The sequence below is a fragment of the Eucyclogobius newberryi genome, unplaced genomic scaffold, assembly GCF_026437365.1.
Source record: "Eucyclogobius newberryi isolate DKJ021-1_F unplaced genomic scaffold, fEucNew1.0.hap1 SCAF_19, whole genome shotgun sequence".
NCBI classification, from domain to species: domain Eukaryota; kingdom Metazoa; phylum Chordata; class Actinopteri; order Gobiiformes; family Gobiidae; genus Eucyclogobius; species Eucyclogobius newberryi.
This window is the reverse complement of record NW_027315823.1, coordinates 16,981,283-16,996,425: the sequence shown is the minus strand read 5'-3', so window position 1 is coordinate 16,996,425 and position 15,143 is coordinate 16,981,283. Positions and strand designations below refer to the sequence as shown.

Here is a 15,143-nt window from a genome sequence, read left to right as displayed (position 1 = left end):
CCTGTCCGAGTCCTTTCCGAGTCCTGTCCGAGTCCTGTCCGCTGCTGTGTGGACATTTCTTCTGATGAAGACTCGCCTCAGGCACATGGAGGGACTTGGATCTAATCTGCTCTGGACGAAGTCTGAACAGATCCATGGACACTAGACCTGGAATCACAGAGAAACGTCCTGCACTTATTCTGAGCAACTTCACTTTTATGGGTTTATTTTCTGTAAAGTGCATTGTCTCATTTAAGATGATCTTCTTATTTATTGACTAAAACAGTATTGTAGACTAACTGGTGATTTACAAAATAAAGGTTTTTGTGCAAGTAACATTGTTTTTGTTTTCATTATAGTATTGTATGTTGAAGATAAAATCATGATTTTAAAATAGTAGTGGATAAAGAGTAATGATGTAATTATTTATGTAGGGGAATGGTAACATCAATATGACAAATACACAGCTTAATCAAAGTAAGAGTAAAGGTTACTCTGAGAAAGGAGTAAAGCGCTGTATACCTTTTCCTTGTTTTTGAAGTGATGTTACTTGATTAAGGTAAGGCAATAGGTTTTCTTTTTTTAAGTGACCTTTACATATGAAACCTTACAACGAATGTCCGATCTCATCAGTTCTCGAGAGCTAAACAAGCCGGGCCTGGTGTGTTCTTGGATGGGAGAACGCTGGAACATCAAGAGTGAGGCAGCTGTGGCTCTCGTGCAAACTGTGTATAGTATGAATGTGCTGAGGTGGTCGGAGTGGCCAATGGCGCAGATTGGCAGCCTTGCTTCCGTCACTCTGACCCAGGACAGCTATAGCTACAAAAGTTCACAACAAAGAATAAAGTGAAAGAATAATGCACTGTAAAGCACTTTGGGTATCTGAAAAGGCAAATGCATTATTATTATTATTATTATTATATTATTATTATTAGGCCCGAGCGCCACAAGCTGGCGAGAGGCCTATTAATCTCGTAAGGCCGTGCGAAGCACGGCTGCGAAAGTGCGCACTACGTGCGCACGAAATCGAGCGCGAAGCGCTCGCCCACTTCCAAACACTCACTAACGCACTCCTCCACTCATGCACGCCCCGTGCATACTAATTAGTTGTAGGAAAATGGAACATTACCGTTGTAAACGGGCGAAGCCCGTGCAAAAGTTCGCACTAAACGAGCACTTTACATTGGGATGACGACCGCTTCGCGGTCGTCATCCCCATATAAAGCACTCATTTGCGCTAAGTAGCTCACGAATACGTTCCCCATCTCTTGCATGTTCCGTGCATATAAGCATGTAATGCAAAAATTGAACATTATTACTGTATAGAGGGCCAAAAACACAAAGTGGGCGGAGCCCACTCAAAATTATCGAAAGTACCCGTCAGTGACCAGGGACCCACACCATGAGGTAGGAAAGCGCGAGCGCTTTCCGAAAATGTATAGTTTATGATATTTGAAAAATGGGAAACATTGTTTTCGCATCGGAATATTATTAGGCCCGAGCCCCAGCAGGGGGAGGGCCTATTGCTCCCGCAACGCTGCCGAAGGCAAGTACAGTGAACTAGCCCATGCCGAAGGCATGGATCATGCATACTTACTCCTGCTATGACAGAAATAGTCAACAATTAGTGAATGGGCATAGCCCATTCACTAATTGTTGACAACAGCAGCGCGAAGCGCTGCATTCCTCCAAAAACCCTCCTGGCATCGTCCCGTATGCGAGAATCCATGCCGCAGGCATGGGCCATGCTTGTATCTGCTCAAATCAATGGAAGTCTATGGGGAGTGGGCGGGGCATCCCGACGGAATAGGGAGTGACGAGCGCGTAAGCGCTCGTAATGATAATTCCACCCCATGGCGGCATCGGGAAGGCTTAGAGCTTTCAAACGATGTATCATTTGTTGTTATAGTAAAAACGGCTATATTGTTTTTGCTAAAAATATTATTATTATTAGGCCCGAGCCCCAGCAGGGGGAGGGCCTATTGCTCCCGCAACGCTGCCGAAGGCAGCGTTGCAACTGTCTGACCAAACATGCGGGCGCAGCCCGCATGTTTGGTACCCCGTCGCCCCTGGCAAGTACAGTGAACTAGCCCATGCCGAAGGCATGGATCATGCATACTTACTCCTGCTATGACAGAAATAGTCAACAATTAGTGAATGGGCGTAGCCCATTCACTAATTGTTGACAACAGCAGCGCGAAGCGCTGCATTCCTCCAAAAACCCTCCTGGCATCGTCCCGTATGCGAGAATCCATGCCGCAGGCATGGGCCATGCTTGTATCTGCTCAAATCAATGGAAGTCTATGGGGAGTGGGCGGGGCATCCCGACGGAATAGGGAGTGACGAGCGCGTAAGCGCTCGTAATGATAATTCCACCCCATGGCGGCATCGGGAAGGCTTAGAGCTTTCAAACGATGTATCATTTGTTGTTATAGTAAAAACGGCTATATTGTTTTTGCTAAAAATATTATTATTATTTTTCTTGTTCTTCTTCAGCGCTTTGATCTCTAATTTGACCCCCTGAACATGCTCAAAAACTCACCAAACTTTGCCCAAAATTCAGAATCGGTGAAAAATTTTATTTTTTCTGGGCCATTTTTTTTTTCGTTAAAAAATGGCGCGACAGCGCCACCGACAAAAGTCAAAATACATTGCGCCTATGGGAGACGCCCCGAGGTCAACTTTGGCGTAAAGCTACGAAATTCGGGACACGCATTCCTCTCGTGAGGATAAACAAAAAAAAACATTGTGGCCACGCCCCCAAACTTACCCTATGGCCGCCATCTTCCTTTGAAAATGAAAACAAGCTGAGTTAGCCATTTTGTTTACGTCAAACTTTGACGAACTCCTCCTAGGGCGTTTTGCCCACCGACTTCAAAATCGGCGTACGTCCTCTGGACAAGTGGGGCATCTAAAGTTATTCAATTTTTTGAGATACCTTTTACGGTCTGTGTGCGGCGCAGCCGCAAAGTTGGACAACTTATTTTGGAATATTGCAGGTCTAAAAATTGCTCCCATTTGATCAAAACCAGTCCGATTAGGACCAAATTTGAATCAGTTGTTAAACTTTCTAGTTTGGACCAGTTTAGGCTGACAAAATTGAAATGGCAGTGATAGCGCCCCCTACAGAGTGACCTTTAAATTAACATTGAAGGTCAAAAATTAGTTTTACCAAAATTGTCTAAACTTTACCCAAAATTCTATTTTGCCGTCCCGATCACAAAAGCCAATCACAAAAATGCCTAAATTTTTACGCCGTAGTCGTAGCGATGACAGAAACCTCCCATGTTATCCCTATGGGAAAACCACAAAATCTCTCAAATTACCACATTTTTATGTTTTACACTTTAACGAAGTCCTCCTAGTGCGTTTTGCCCACCAACCTCAAAATCGGTGTACGTCCTCTAGACAAGTGGTGTATCTAAAGTTATCCAAATTTTAAGGATAACTTTTACGGTCTTTGTGCGACGGAGCCGCAAACGTTTCCCAGAATTCTGACTATTTGGCCTTCAGAGTGGCCTATAAACAATAGAGTTTTTCCAAATGACATGATATTTTGAACAAAATTCTAATTTGCCATCCTGATCATAAAAGTATGAGAGCCAAAGTCATATTTTGTACGGCGTAACCGTAGCGTTGACAGAAACATCCCATGTTATCCTTATGGGAAAATCGTAGAATCGCTCAAATCACCACATTTTTACGCTTCACACTTTAATGAACTCCTCCTAGGGCGATTGTCCGATCAAGTTCATATTTGGAGAATATCATCTACACAAGCGGGGCATCAAAACTTACCCATATTTTGATTCTAAGTGCTACGGTCTCTGTGTGGCGGACCCGCAAATATATGTCAGAAATGGGAAAACAGCGAAATCTCTAAAATCACCACATTTTTACGCTTCACACTTTAACGAACTCCTCCTAGGGCGATTGCCCGATCAAGCTCATATTTGGGGAAAATCATCTACACAAACGGGGCATCAAAAGTTATCCATATTTTGATTTTAAGTGGTACGGTCTCTGTGCCGTGGAGCTGCAAATATACTGTCACAAATGGGAAAAACGCCAAATCCTTGAAATGTTCACATTTACGCTTCACACTTTAACAAACTCCTCCGTGGGCAATAGCTCGATCAAGCTTTACTTTGGGAAAAATCATCTACACAAGCGGGGCATCAAAAGGTATCCATATTTTTATTCCAAGTGCTACGGTCTCTGTGCGGCGGCGCAGCAAATTTGACTGACACTTGTGTTCATTTGCACTGGATTGGCCATGTCCAATGTGTCGCCGTCTGTCAAGTTCTTTTTTTATTCAAGACACAATAAGGGCGCCATCTTTATCAAGTCAAAAGCGCAGAGTCGGAAGGCCGGCGGCCCGCGAGGGCCGTTGGATGCCGCTTGCGGCTTTAATATTCTTTCTTTCTTCTTCTTCTCGGGACCAACCCCCCTATTTTTCACCCAGTGAACATTGACAAAAAGTCACAAAAATTTGCACACCTCTAAAAATCGTGCCTCTCTACATTCTGGCTATTTCCCTTTTCTAAAATAAAAAAAATTGGCCCGTCAGCGCCCCCAAATGTACCAAAAATGCATTGAGAGATGGGAAATGACCCAAAAAAAATTTGATCGTAGAATCATGAAATTTGGCGCAGAGGTAGATGGTGACAAGAGAAGTAAAAAATATTATTACGGCAATGCCGTCCGCCCAACCAAATGTCGGCCATATTGCTTCAAAAATGGCTAAACATGACTTCGGAGTTTTTCCAAACGTCGTACTTTTACGAACTCCTCCCAGGGCGTTGGCCCTAAAAAGCTGAAATTTGGTGAAAATGCTACTGAGGAGTGGGACATCAAAAGTTATCCAAATTACATTGATACCTGTCACGGTCTCTGTGCGGCGAAGCCGCAAACTGTAGCAAGAATTTCAGAAATCTCCCAAATTTAACATTTCTGCCGTTTGCGCAGATAAAGTCCGAATTGCGTCAAATTAGAATCAGTTGTTAAACTCTTTGCCCTAAACCTACTTGAAGTGAAATAAATTAATTTGGAGCCACAGCGCCCCCTACAGACTTTATATGGAGGTTAAATATTTAGTTTTGCGAAATTATATGAAATTTGACACACAACTCAATTTTGGCCCCATCAAAAAAGTCAATGAGACCCATGTCATAATTGTTATGGCTTTGCCGTAACGATGACCGAAACCTTCCATGTTATTCCAATGGGGAAATCGCCAGAACATGTTTACACTTTAGACTTTCACAAACTCCTCTTAGGGCGTTAGACATATTAACCTGAAATTTGGTGAGACTCAACTTCAGGGGTGGACCATCAAAAGTTATCCACATTTTTATTCAAAGAGTCACGGTGTCTGTGCGGCAAAGCCGCACATTTTGCCAAGAATTCAAAATAAAATAGCTTTTTGATGGTAAAACAAAGGGGAGAAGATGTGACAGCGTCACAGATTCAGCAGTAGGCGTAATAAAAGGACAATTGGGGCGCGTTAGCGCCCCCTCCTCTTGCGGCGTGGCGGCGGCGTAGCGAGGGCCGATCATTGCCGCTTGCGGCTATATTTCTTTCTTTCTTTCTTTCTTCTTCTTCTCGGGACCAACCCCCCTATTTTTCACCCAGTGAACATTGACGAAAAGTCACAAAAATTTGCACACCTCTAAAAATCGTGCCTCTCTACATTCTGGCTATTTCCCTTTTCTAAAATAAAAAAAATTGGCGCGTCAGCGCCACCAAATGTACCAAAAATGCATTGAGAGATGGGAAATGACCCAAAAAAAATCTGATCGTAGAATCATGAAATTTGGCGCAGAGGTAGATGGTGACAAGAGAAGTAAAAAATATTATTACGGCAACGCCGTCCCCCGAACCAAATGTCGGCCATATTGCTTCAAAAATGGCTAAACATGACTTCGGAGTTTTTCCAAACGTCGTACTTTTACGAACTCCTCCCAGGGCGTTGGCCCTAAAAAGCTGAAATTTGGTGAAAATGCTACTGAGGAGTGGGACATCAAAAGTTATCCAAATTACATTGATACCTCTCACGGTCTCTGTGCGGCGAAGCCGCAAACTGTAACTAAAATTTCAGAAATCTCCCATATTTAAAATTTCTGCCGTTTGCGCAGATAAAGTCCGAATTGCGTCAAATTAGAATCAGTTGTTAAACTCTTTGCCCTAAACCTACTTGAAGTGAAATAAATTCATTTGGCGCCACAGCGCCCCCTACAGATTTTATATGGAGGTTAAATGTTTAGTTTTGCGAAATTATATGAAATTTGACACACAACTCAATTTTAGCATCCCCATCAAAAAAGTCAATGAGACCCATGTCATAATTGTTATGGCGTTGCCGTAACGATGACCGAAACCTCCCATGTTATTCCAATGGGGCCAGAACATGTTTACACTTTAGACTTTCACAAACTCCTCCCAGGGCGTCAGCCCTATTAACCTGAAATTTGGTGAGACTCATCTTCAGGACCATCAAAAGTTATCCACATTTTCATTCAAAGAGTCACGGTGTCTGTGCGGCAAAGCCGCACATTTTGCCAAGAATTCAAAATAAAATTGCTTTTTGATGGTAAAACAAAGGGGAGAACATGTGACAGCGTCACAGATTCAGCAGTAGGCGTGATAAAAGGACAATTGGGGCGCGTTAGCGCCCCCTCCTCTTGCGGCGTGGCGGCGGTGTGGCGGCGGCGTGGCGAGGGCCGATCATTGCCGCTTGCGGCTATATTTATTATTATCATTACATTGGCAAATCATGGTAGTTGTGAACCCCCAGTAATGCAAGGAACCCTAGCTGTTTGTGGGAGGACCTGTTTTCACTGAATTATTAAAATGAATATTCACCTTATTGTTAGCCAACATCGCCGGTCATCAATCAATAATACATAACACTGATATAGCGCCCTTCAAGATACCTGAAGATGCTTTACATTTGAGAAACAGACACAAAACTAATAAGTATAAATTAGGATAATGTTAAGGCAGTTTAATGCAGTTACAGTATGTTTACATGTCAATACACTGCATGACACAACCATTGGTAATTATTATACTTACCTGTCAGCAAAATTTCTTTCACAATGGTATGGTTGTACACTAACATTAGATATGAAATCAGATGCTTTAAAAATTGCACTGCCTATAATTTCACACTCAGAACATTTATCATTTATTTATTGACCTATATTTGATCGGGAAAGTCCCTCTCAGATGTAGCATCTTTTTTTTCAGGGGAGTTCTGGCCCCAGAGGAGCGTTTGTACATGTTTTTAACAAGAGCACAAACTGCTGCGCCACAATGGCTGCTGGACGTTTGTTAAAGGTTACCAAGGCAATGATGATTTATCTTTACTTATCCTCCATTGGTCATTTGCACTTTGCACTTACAATAGCTGGTGTGACTAGCGGCTTGTATTGCAAAACATAGTCCACATTTGCAGTTTATTTGTACATAGTACACATTTGTTACAGTGGTCACTGCGGTCAGATTCGTCTCGACACCTGTCAGCACTAGGTCTATCATGTTGTGCTTGTAGGTTCTGACCTCGTCACTACTACCTCAGACACAGAGGACCTCTCTCATTTGCTGCCATGGGTTCAGAGGTGGATATAGGGAAGGAGTTGTCATGGGAACAGCCTGGGATGGGACACACTGCCTTTGAAAAAGCTTCCATTGATGGCTGCGCTGATCCATCTGATACTCAGTGTGCAGAAAGTGCTGTGCCAATGGGCACTTGTAACAAATGCCACACAAGAGCTTCAGCACCTCTGCACACAAGGACCGTATTATTTTAATTTGGCAAAAGAAGCTGTATTTGACCATATTTGCATTTGTAAATAATGGGATTATGTTTTTGGGACACATGTGGTTTCAGGGCCTTTTACAGCCATAGCAGCAGGAAGTAATCAATGTCTGTTCCCACTGAATTTGACAACTAACAGTTTGGATTTTTCTTCCTTTCTTTTTTGTGTTAAAATATTCTGACACTCAGTATAGCTCTTCTACATGTTAAGTGTTTTTTGGACTCCATCTGTGGGCCATGTAACAAAACAACATTTGAGACATTTAACCAATAGCTGATATCTGCTGGTCCAGCAGTACTTTATCTCTACATGGTGATCCCAGGGAGGACACTCATTTACACTAAATGAAATGCAAGCATGAAGAAGCGCTATAGTCTCAAAAAGGGTAAAGGGTCCGACCCAACATACAGAAGGACCCAAGGTGGAAGACTTGCAAGACACACACAAACCTGCCCCCTTGTGAGGCATCCACACAGAGACATTAGGGAATGTGCTCAGAATAACAGCTACTCTTAAAGGTTTTGTACATTGCTATAGATACAACCTTATACAACAGATCCATCAAGAACAGAAAATACAACTTTTCTGAAGTTTTGTAGAGAAGTGTATAATGTGACTTCATGTCGCCTTATGCTACTAAATTACAACGCAGTACCAGTGCAAAAGTATGAAACACTTTACAAATTCATACATTCGACCAAATTTATGCTGCACAGTTCCCACTCTATTGGCATAGAGTGAAGGGTGAATAGCCTATGGGCTATTCAGACATTTACAGATGCAGCACAATATTATTTAAAAGGTGAATCAAGAAAAGCTACTTGTATTTCATAATACTTTTCTGGTTTGATTTGTATAACTGCGTATCAGACTCACATGTACTCTGCCTCTACAAGCTTTGTCACAAATGCATTGTATAATAAGATATGACAATGTGAGAGGAATCAGCATTCTCATGTCTGTATCTTAGTTTTTAAATTGCACTACTAGAAGGCATATTGTGCAGTAATTATTTTCTTCTGGGATTAAAATGCATATTTTTCTATGATAATTGCATTGCACAGCCACAGCCCTCTCTCTAACACTTAGTGGAGGTTGTAAATGAGATCTTACAGTTATGCTCATTACTTGCAAATGCTTTTTCAGACGCATTAATCTGTAGAACATTTAGTTTTTAATTTAAATAACAATAAAATGCTCTTATATTCATAATATCAAAAGATTATGAAACCAGTCTTTAAAATGAGGAAAGATTTTATTGAACTGCTCCTCAATAAACATGTGTGTAAACCACAACAAAGCTAGTGATTGTATATATTTTTTAGCAAAAGAAAAAAAATAAAAAATAAAGGAAATATGGGTCATCTACTAACCTAGAATAACATTCATCATTCTACTGCTGGTTTACAGTAATGTTGTTGTAGATGTAACTCTAAACATGTTAATGTGTACAAAAGTTCAGTTAATTCAAAGTTAATACAACATTACATGGCCTTGAACTCTGAAACCAGGTCTTTTACCCTGTTTTTGAGATAGCTAAATCTTTAATCAAATGAGAACAGAAAGTTCACTTTTACTTTGTGAAGATTAACTAAAAATTACAAAAATGCTAAATGGAGAGCACCATATTATCAATTCAACAAAACAGTTAAACTCAACTCCCAAAGGCTCAGCTGGCTTCAGAGTACAGGACCTCAAGAGGTGCTAACATTTTCAATAGACAGCATATTAAATCTAATTTTGTCAGCTTATATTAGACAAATTAGCATATATATCTCAGTGCACAACAGTTAACAGTGAAACTGTTTTACAAGTAAACAAGGTTCTGTCAGAGAAAATTATTCTTTTTTTCGTGTTCTCTGAAGCTGTGACAATACTCATGCTGTGTTCATCAAAACAGGTACTAAAAATAGAGTGACTACCGAGTCCATGAAGCTACACAAAGCTGTTAATCCAGAGTTGAATTCAGACAGGAGGTAAAAAGGTAGTTTGCTAAACTAAATATGGAATGTCTGCTCGACGTTCGCTACCACACGTCAGTCTGAGCAAAGAGAGGAAAAATATTGTAAGAGTCACATAGTCCGCTTGTACTCAAACAATAAGTGTAAATTTGTGCAGCAGCCATGTACCAGGCTCACAAACTCACCACATGTAGTAGCTGCGTGTAGTGTCCACCTGGGTGGGTTTGCTCTCGGCTGAGCCCTCCTTCTCTTTTTCACTGTCCACCTCCCACAGGTTAATCAGGGGAGGGTAAAGCTCATTCAGTGGTATCGAAGAGGTTTTCTGCATGTACTTTTTTAAGGAATGATGATAATTTTTCCTCTTCCACCTTTTGGCAATGTACACACCAAGCGTGGCCAAACTGATTATGGCAAACAACGTCCCCATGACAACTGCCAGTGCGGTGTTTGTGCCCTGGACGGAGATTTCCACAGCAAAAGTCGCCTGCTTTGTTGTCACATTGACACAGGACTTCTGCATCTGCTGTCGAATATTGGATACAGTGAGGCACACCTCATACTCCGTCGCTGGTTGTAGATGTGTGAGATTGTACTCGTGGACATCCACTGGTACTCTAGCAGTGTAGGTGATGTGAGGGTTGTCTATTTTCATGGTGGCAGATGACCATTTGAGATTAGAGCTCATGACATTTGAATTGATTTTCCAGGAGACTAATATGGAGTGAGATTCTGTCTGCTTGACATAAATCTTCATAAGCTGAGTGGTGTCAAACAAAGTGCCATTTACCTGTATAGCTATTACTCTAGTGTCCGCACCTTGAGAATTCTGAGCCACGCAGGTGTATCTGCCAGAGTCCACCACTTGGATATTTGTGATCCTCAGTGTTCCTTCGGGGGTGAGGCTGTACTTGTCAGACAGCATGTCTATCATTATTTTGTTACCCATCGGTGTCACCCAGTAAATATCTGGCTCAGGCTGTGACATGGCTCTGCAGTCCAAGTCTACTGTCATGCCAATATCCAAGTTTAGGTGACTAGGGAAGGTATCATGTGCGATCATGGGCAAGCACTGGTTCACAAGTCCCTTTTGGACTACTTCCCTCACATGAAAACCCCTAACGTCTGGAGGCATGGCACAAAACATGGAGAGAGGTTCCATGAAGCGAACAGTTGTAGAATTTGTTCCCATCCACTGGATCACACAGTCGCAACGGAGGGGGTTACTGTGAATGCTGATCTCACGAAGGTTGGGAAGCGACTCAACAGTTGACTGGTATAGGGCATTAAGAGAGTTGCTATTGAGCATAAGACTTTCTAAGGCTGGAACGTCACGGAAAGCTTGGCGGTTTATAAAGGAAAACTTTGGGTTGTTTGTAGCTTCCAATTTAGTTAGTTCTGGAAGATTATCCAAAGCATAGTGGTCAATAGACACTAGTTCTGCCATGTTGTTGATGGCTAGTTCTTTTAACTGCAGCATGTTCTTGAAATCACCTTCTTTAATTTTGTGCACAGGATTCTTGTTCAAATCCAAAAATTTGAGGTTGGGTAGTTTCCGTAGGGCTTTTTGTGGAATTCTGACTAGATTGTTATCATAGAATGAAAGACTTTCAAGATTGTCAAGTCCAACAAAAGCATTTGGAGGAACATCAGTTAATTCCATACCAGCCAAAACAAGACTCCGAAGGTTAACCAGCGATCTAAAATTAAAGTCTACAATTCCAGTTACAGGATTTTCACCTATCATAAGAATCTCCAGGTTGGGTGTAGATTCAAACCATTGGCTGTTGATGCTTTGGAGCTTGTTGGAGTTGAGATGAAGCCTGAGTAGGTTATGCAGACCGGAAAAAGCATTGGACGAGATTGCGTTGATTTGATTATGATTAATATAAAGTTCTTGTAGATTACTTAAATCCTGAAGACAAAAATCGGGCATTTCTGTAATCTGGTTCTCCTCTAAGTGAAGGGTGGTTAGTTGTGACATATTGATCAGGCCAACATCTCGTATGCTACTGAAGTTGTTCTGTGAAAGATCGAGCTCTGTGAGGTTGAAGAGTTGCTCGAGTTCCTCACTGGTCCGCGCAATGTAGTTGCTTTGAAGAAGGAGAACCTGGGTGTCGCTGGACAAGTTCCCCGGAATGCGAGTTAACCGAAGATCATTACAGTCCACAGTAGTAGCTTCCCTGTAAGTGGACTGAGGAGTGAACCAAGGTCGGATCTCACACACACACAATTGTGGACACTCGTTGGTCTGGCCATAGGAATCTGCCAATACAACAATGAGTCCAGAAAATAATTGTCCCAAAAGACACAAGTTGAACTGCAGCTTAGCCATGGTGGGGAGGGATGGGAGGGGCAGTCCACTTGAAGAGTTGGTGTGTCACGATCATGAACCACACTTTCTAGAGGTGAGGCAGTTTTGTGGGATTCAGTTCAAGTGCTGCAATCCTCAAGAAGCAGTAGAACCTGGAACATAAAAGGTAAAACTGTGATTAAAACAATATAAACTACATTTTGCACTGTATTTTTTGTAGTCTTTAACCTTTATCAAAACCCACACATTATTCTTCCTCCCTGGCTACGGTTGCTAAGTGACAACCTGGGAAAACGCATGCAAGGGTGTGAGTTGATTGCATATGAACAAATCTGGTGCTGCTCAAAAAGAAAAAACACAAACAAATGTATTTAGCTTAATTGTCCTAGTCACTTTTACATGTAACACTTTAATAGTCTTTAATAGTCAGGACAGCAAAGGGTGAAATGGAGCAGAGAGAAAGAAGGGCATGCAGCTAATTGTCAGAGCCAGATTCAAATTCACAACCTAAAACATATAGGTTTAGTGAGCTTTCCTTTTTAAGTGAGCGCTGTGCAATATCAAGAGTTTTGATGAAAAAGCACGATCAGCAGCTCATCAAAACAACAAACTCCGCTGAGGGCTTTCATCAACACACAGGCCCATAAGGACTAAATCTTTTTTTTTTTTGGTGAAGTCCATTATCCATGCTGAGAGAACAGAAAAAACTTGACAATATTCTGTTTCCTAAAATAGCAGTGCTGTATCTATGCGATAGTTACTACTGCCATTCTTTTTTTTCATTCCACTTTTGGCACACGCTACACAGCAACACTAAAGACATCCTATTACTTAGTGAATGTATTTACTAAAAGAAGCACTCATCTGAAACCATATGCTGGCACCTTGTTGGCATGACCCTGTCCACCACAGAGCTCTAATGGTCAACACCAGTTTAAGAAGATAGTGTCTAAGAGGCTTTCAAACAAGGGAGCTGACTAATTCATGTGAAGTCAAACTGCCTGGCAACAGTGTCAGGGAGACAGTGAGCTGAGCGAGTGCTTGTCCTATGCAGGGGATTCCCTTATGAGCCTGGGTGGAGCTCTGGCTGGACTGTCTCTAAGCTAAAGTGGGGTATATTGTGATGCATTTGCGCGCGTTGGGATTAGCGCATGGATATCCTGGAGTGCAGATTAGCTGAAAGGGGTTCATTCATACCCACCCAGAGAACGAAAACAGGTCACTCAGTACTTTAATTAAAATCAGGGCATCAGCGATATCTAAGGCTACACTTTACAGAAATGAAGCACTATAATGTACTGCTAATCTTATCACTCAGATGAAGAGGGGATTGGAGCAAAGCCTAAAGAGCCAGTCACAATATGTTTACCAATACTGTCATAGAATCAAGAACATGTCACTGTCCAGTAAACATGTTGATCAAGATAATTGAGCCAACACTAGGCGTTAATACTTATGTCTCCTCTAACAATAGAGACAAAGACTAGATTTCCACACAGAACATGTGCATAAAGCTGGTGGAAATGAACTGTTGAGGTGGGGTTGAAAAATAATGAGTATATATTTTTGTCAACACAATAGTAGTAATACAGTGTGCAAAGTAGTTTAGGAATTCACCCTAAAATTGTGAGATGTATCAAAATAGGCATGTTGCTTGGAGGCATGTCCAAACTAACTTAATGCAGTCAGTCAAATCAGTAAATATAATGTTTTCATAACCCTATCAGTATTCATTTTACATTGCAACAGCAACACATCAATGGCCTAGTAGTCTGTGTTGTGTACATTGAATAAAAATTGGGTTAATCTTTAAGCCTTTATCACACACCCCTTTTTAAGTTAAGGCTGTTGTTTTCATGGTCATTTTTCAAATTGTCAAAAAAAACACACCACAAGACTAAGAATATCAGAGCTTGCATCCTGTTCTTTCTTTTTCCGGTCTGCTGGGACATCCTGACACGAGCTACATGACCACTGACACTGTGCAAAACACACAGCAGGTGCAAGGGATTCACAGCAAAACACCAAAAACAACGTGTTAGGAAGTGGAAAGGGCTAAATCTTTGGACATCTGTGGCTCTGACCTGAATAAAATTACATTTACACTGTGATATTCTCATTTTGGTAAAACATGCATTTATTCTCAGTAATTCTGGGCTATAATTTGTGGTACATCTGACAAATACGGGTAACCATAATTCACCCTCACTGTCATTTACCTCGCAGGAAGCAGGAGTATCAGAGGGAAGCCATGACTACACTGAGTTACACACACCCTATTATTGGGCCACAACCCACTCTCATATCCATTCACTAAATAGTTTGGACTAGAGCCACTAATTCATCCAACACATGCATCAATACATCACAGTTAAAACACATGGAAATCACAGTTAGCTGTTGGAGATCTGAATTAAGTTATTTGCTGCTAAAAATATTTTAAATGTAGTTAGACTGCACAATTTCCTTCCGTGTTTCAGATTGAATTGTATAGCTTGTTAAACAGAGCACAAGCAAATGTTAATGGCTGCAGCTTTTAAAAGTGCATTCCTCTTAGAAGCATCGATCCACTAGCGTTCTTTGTTTTTGCTCCTGATCCTATTCATCTGCACTGGTGAAATATATGAAAGTAAAATGAAGGAAGATCAAATTACAGGTGAAACAATTCTGATAAACAAGTTCCCATTTGCCAAAACGAATGAGATAAAACAGGCCAGAAAATGCCAATTACCAAAAACACCCACAGGGGACATGAATAACATTGTCCTGTCCTGAGCACATGAATCCTGGTTAACCTCAGTGTCTGAATGGCAGTTTACAGCTTTTGTCCTGTAATGTGTGTGTAAATATTGATTAAAGCAGTAAAATAGTTGCAGCTGGAGGTTGTTCTGGTGTTTGCACAACCCACTCATCATTCAAGAAACAAGTAACTTGGAAAATGATGAGACTACCGGTACATGGAATACAGGTAAAAGAGTTTTTATATTTCATTGACTTTGCAGTAAGTGAGGGAACTACTTGACTTAACTGCATATTATATGTCGTTCTTACACTCCAAGTCTTTTATGC

At 41.4% G+C, this 15,143-nt stretch overlaps 1 protein-coding gene across 1 annotated transcript; it reads right to left on the bottom strand.

Moving 5' to 3' along the window:
* Nucleotides 1-9,038: 9,038 nt before the first annotated feature.
* lrrn1 (leucine rich repeat neuronal 1) lies at nt 9,039-12,234 on the bottom strand. The gene has a single exon (XM_072451922.1). It carries the CDS (start codon nt 12,093-12,095, stop codon nt 9,945-9,947), a length of 2,151 nt encoding a protein of 716 aa, XP_072308023.1. The 5' UTR covers nt 12,096-12,234; the 3' UTR covers nt 9,039-9,944.
* Nucleotides 12,235-15,143: the final 2,909 nt, after the last annotated feature.

What these genes read in the sequence shown, in the direction of transcription:
- lrrn1 (XM_072451922.1), bottom strand. Translation starts at nt 12,095, where the DNA reads ATGGCTAAGCTGCAGTTCAACTTGTGTCTTTTGGGACAATTATTTTCT.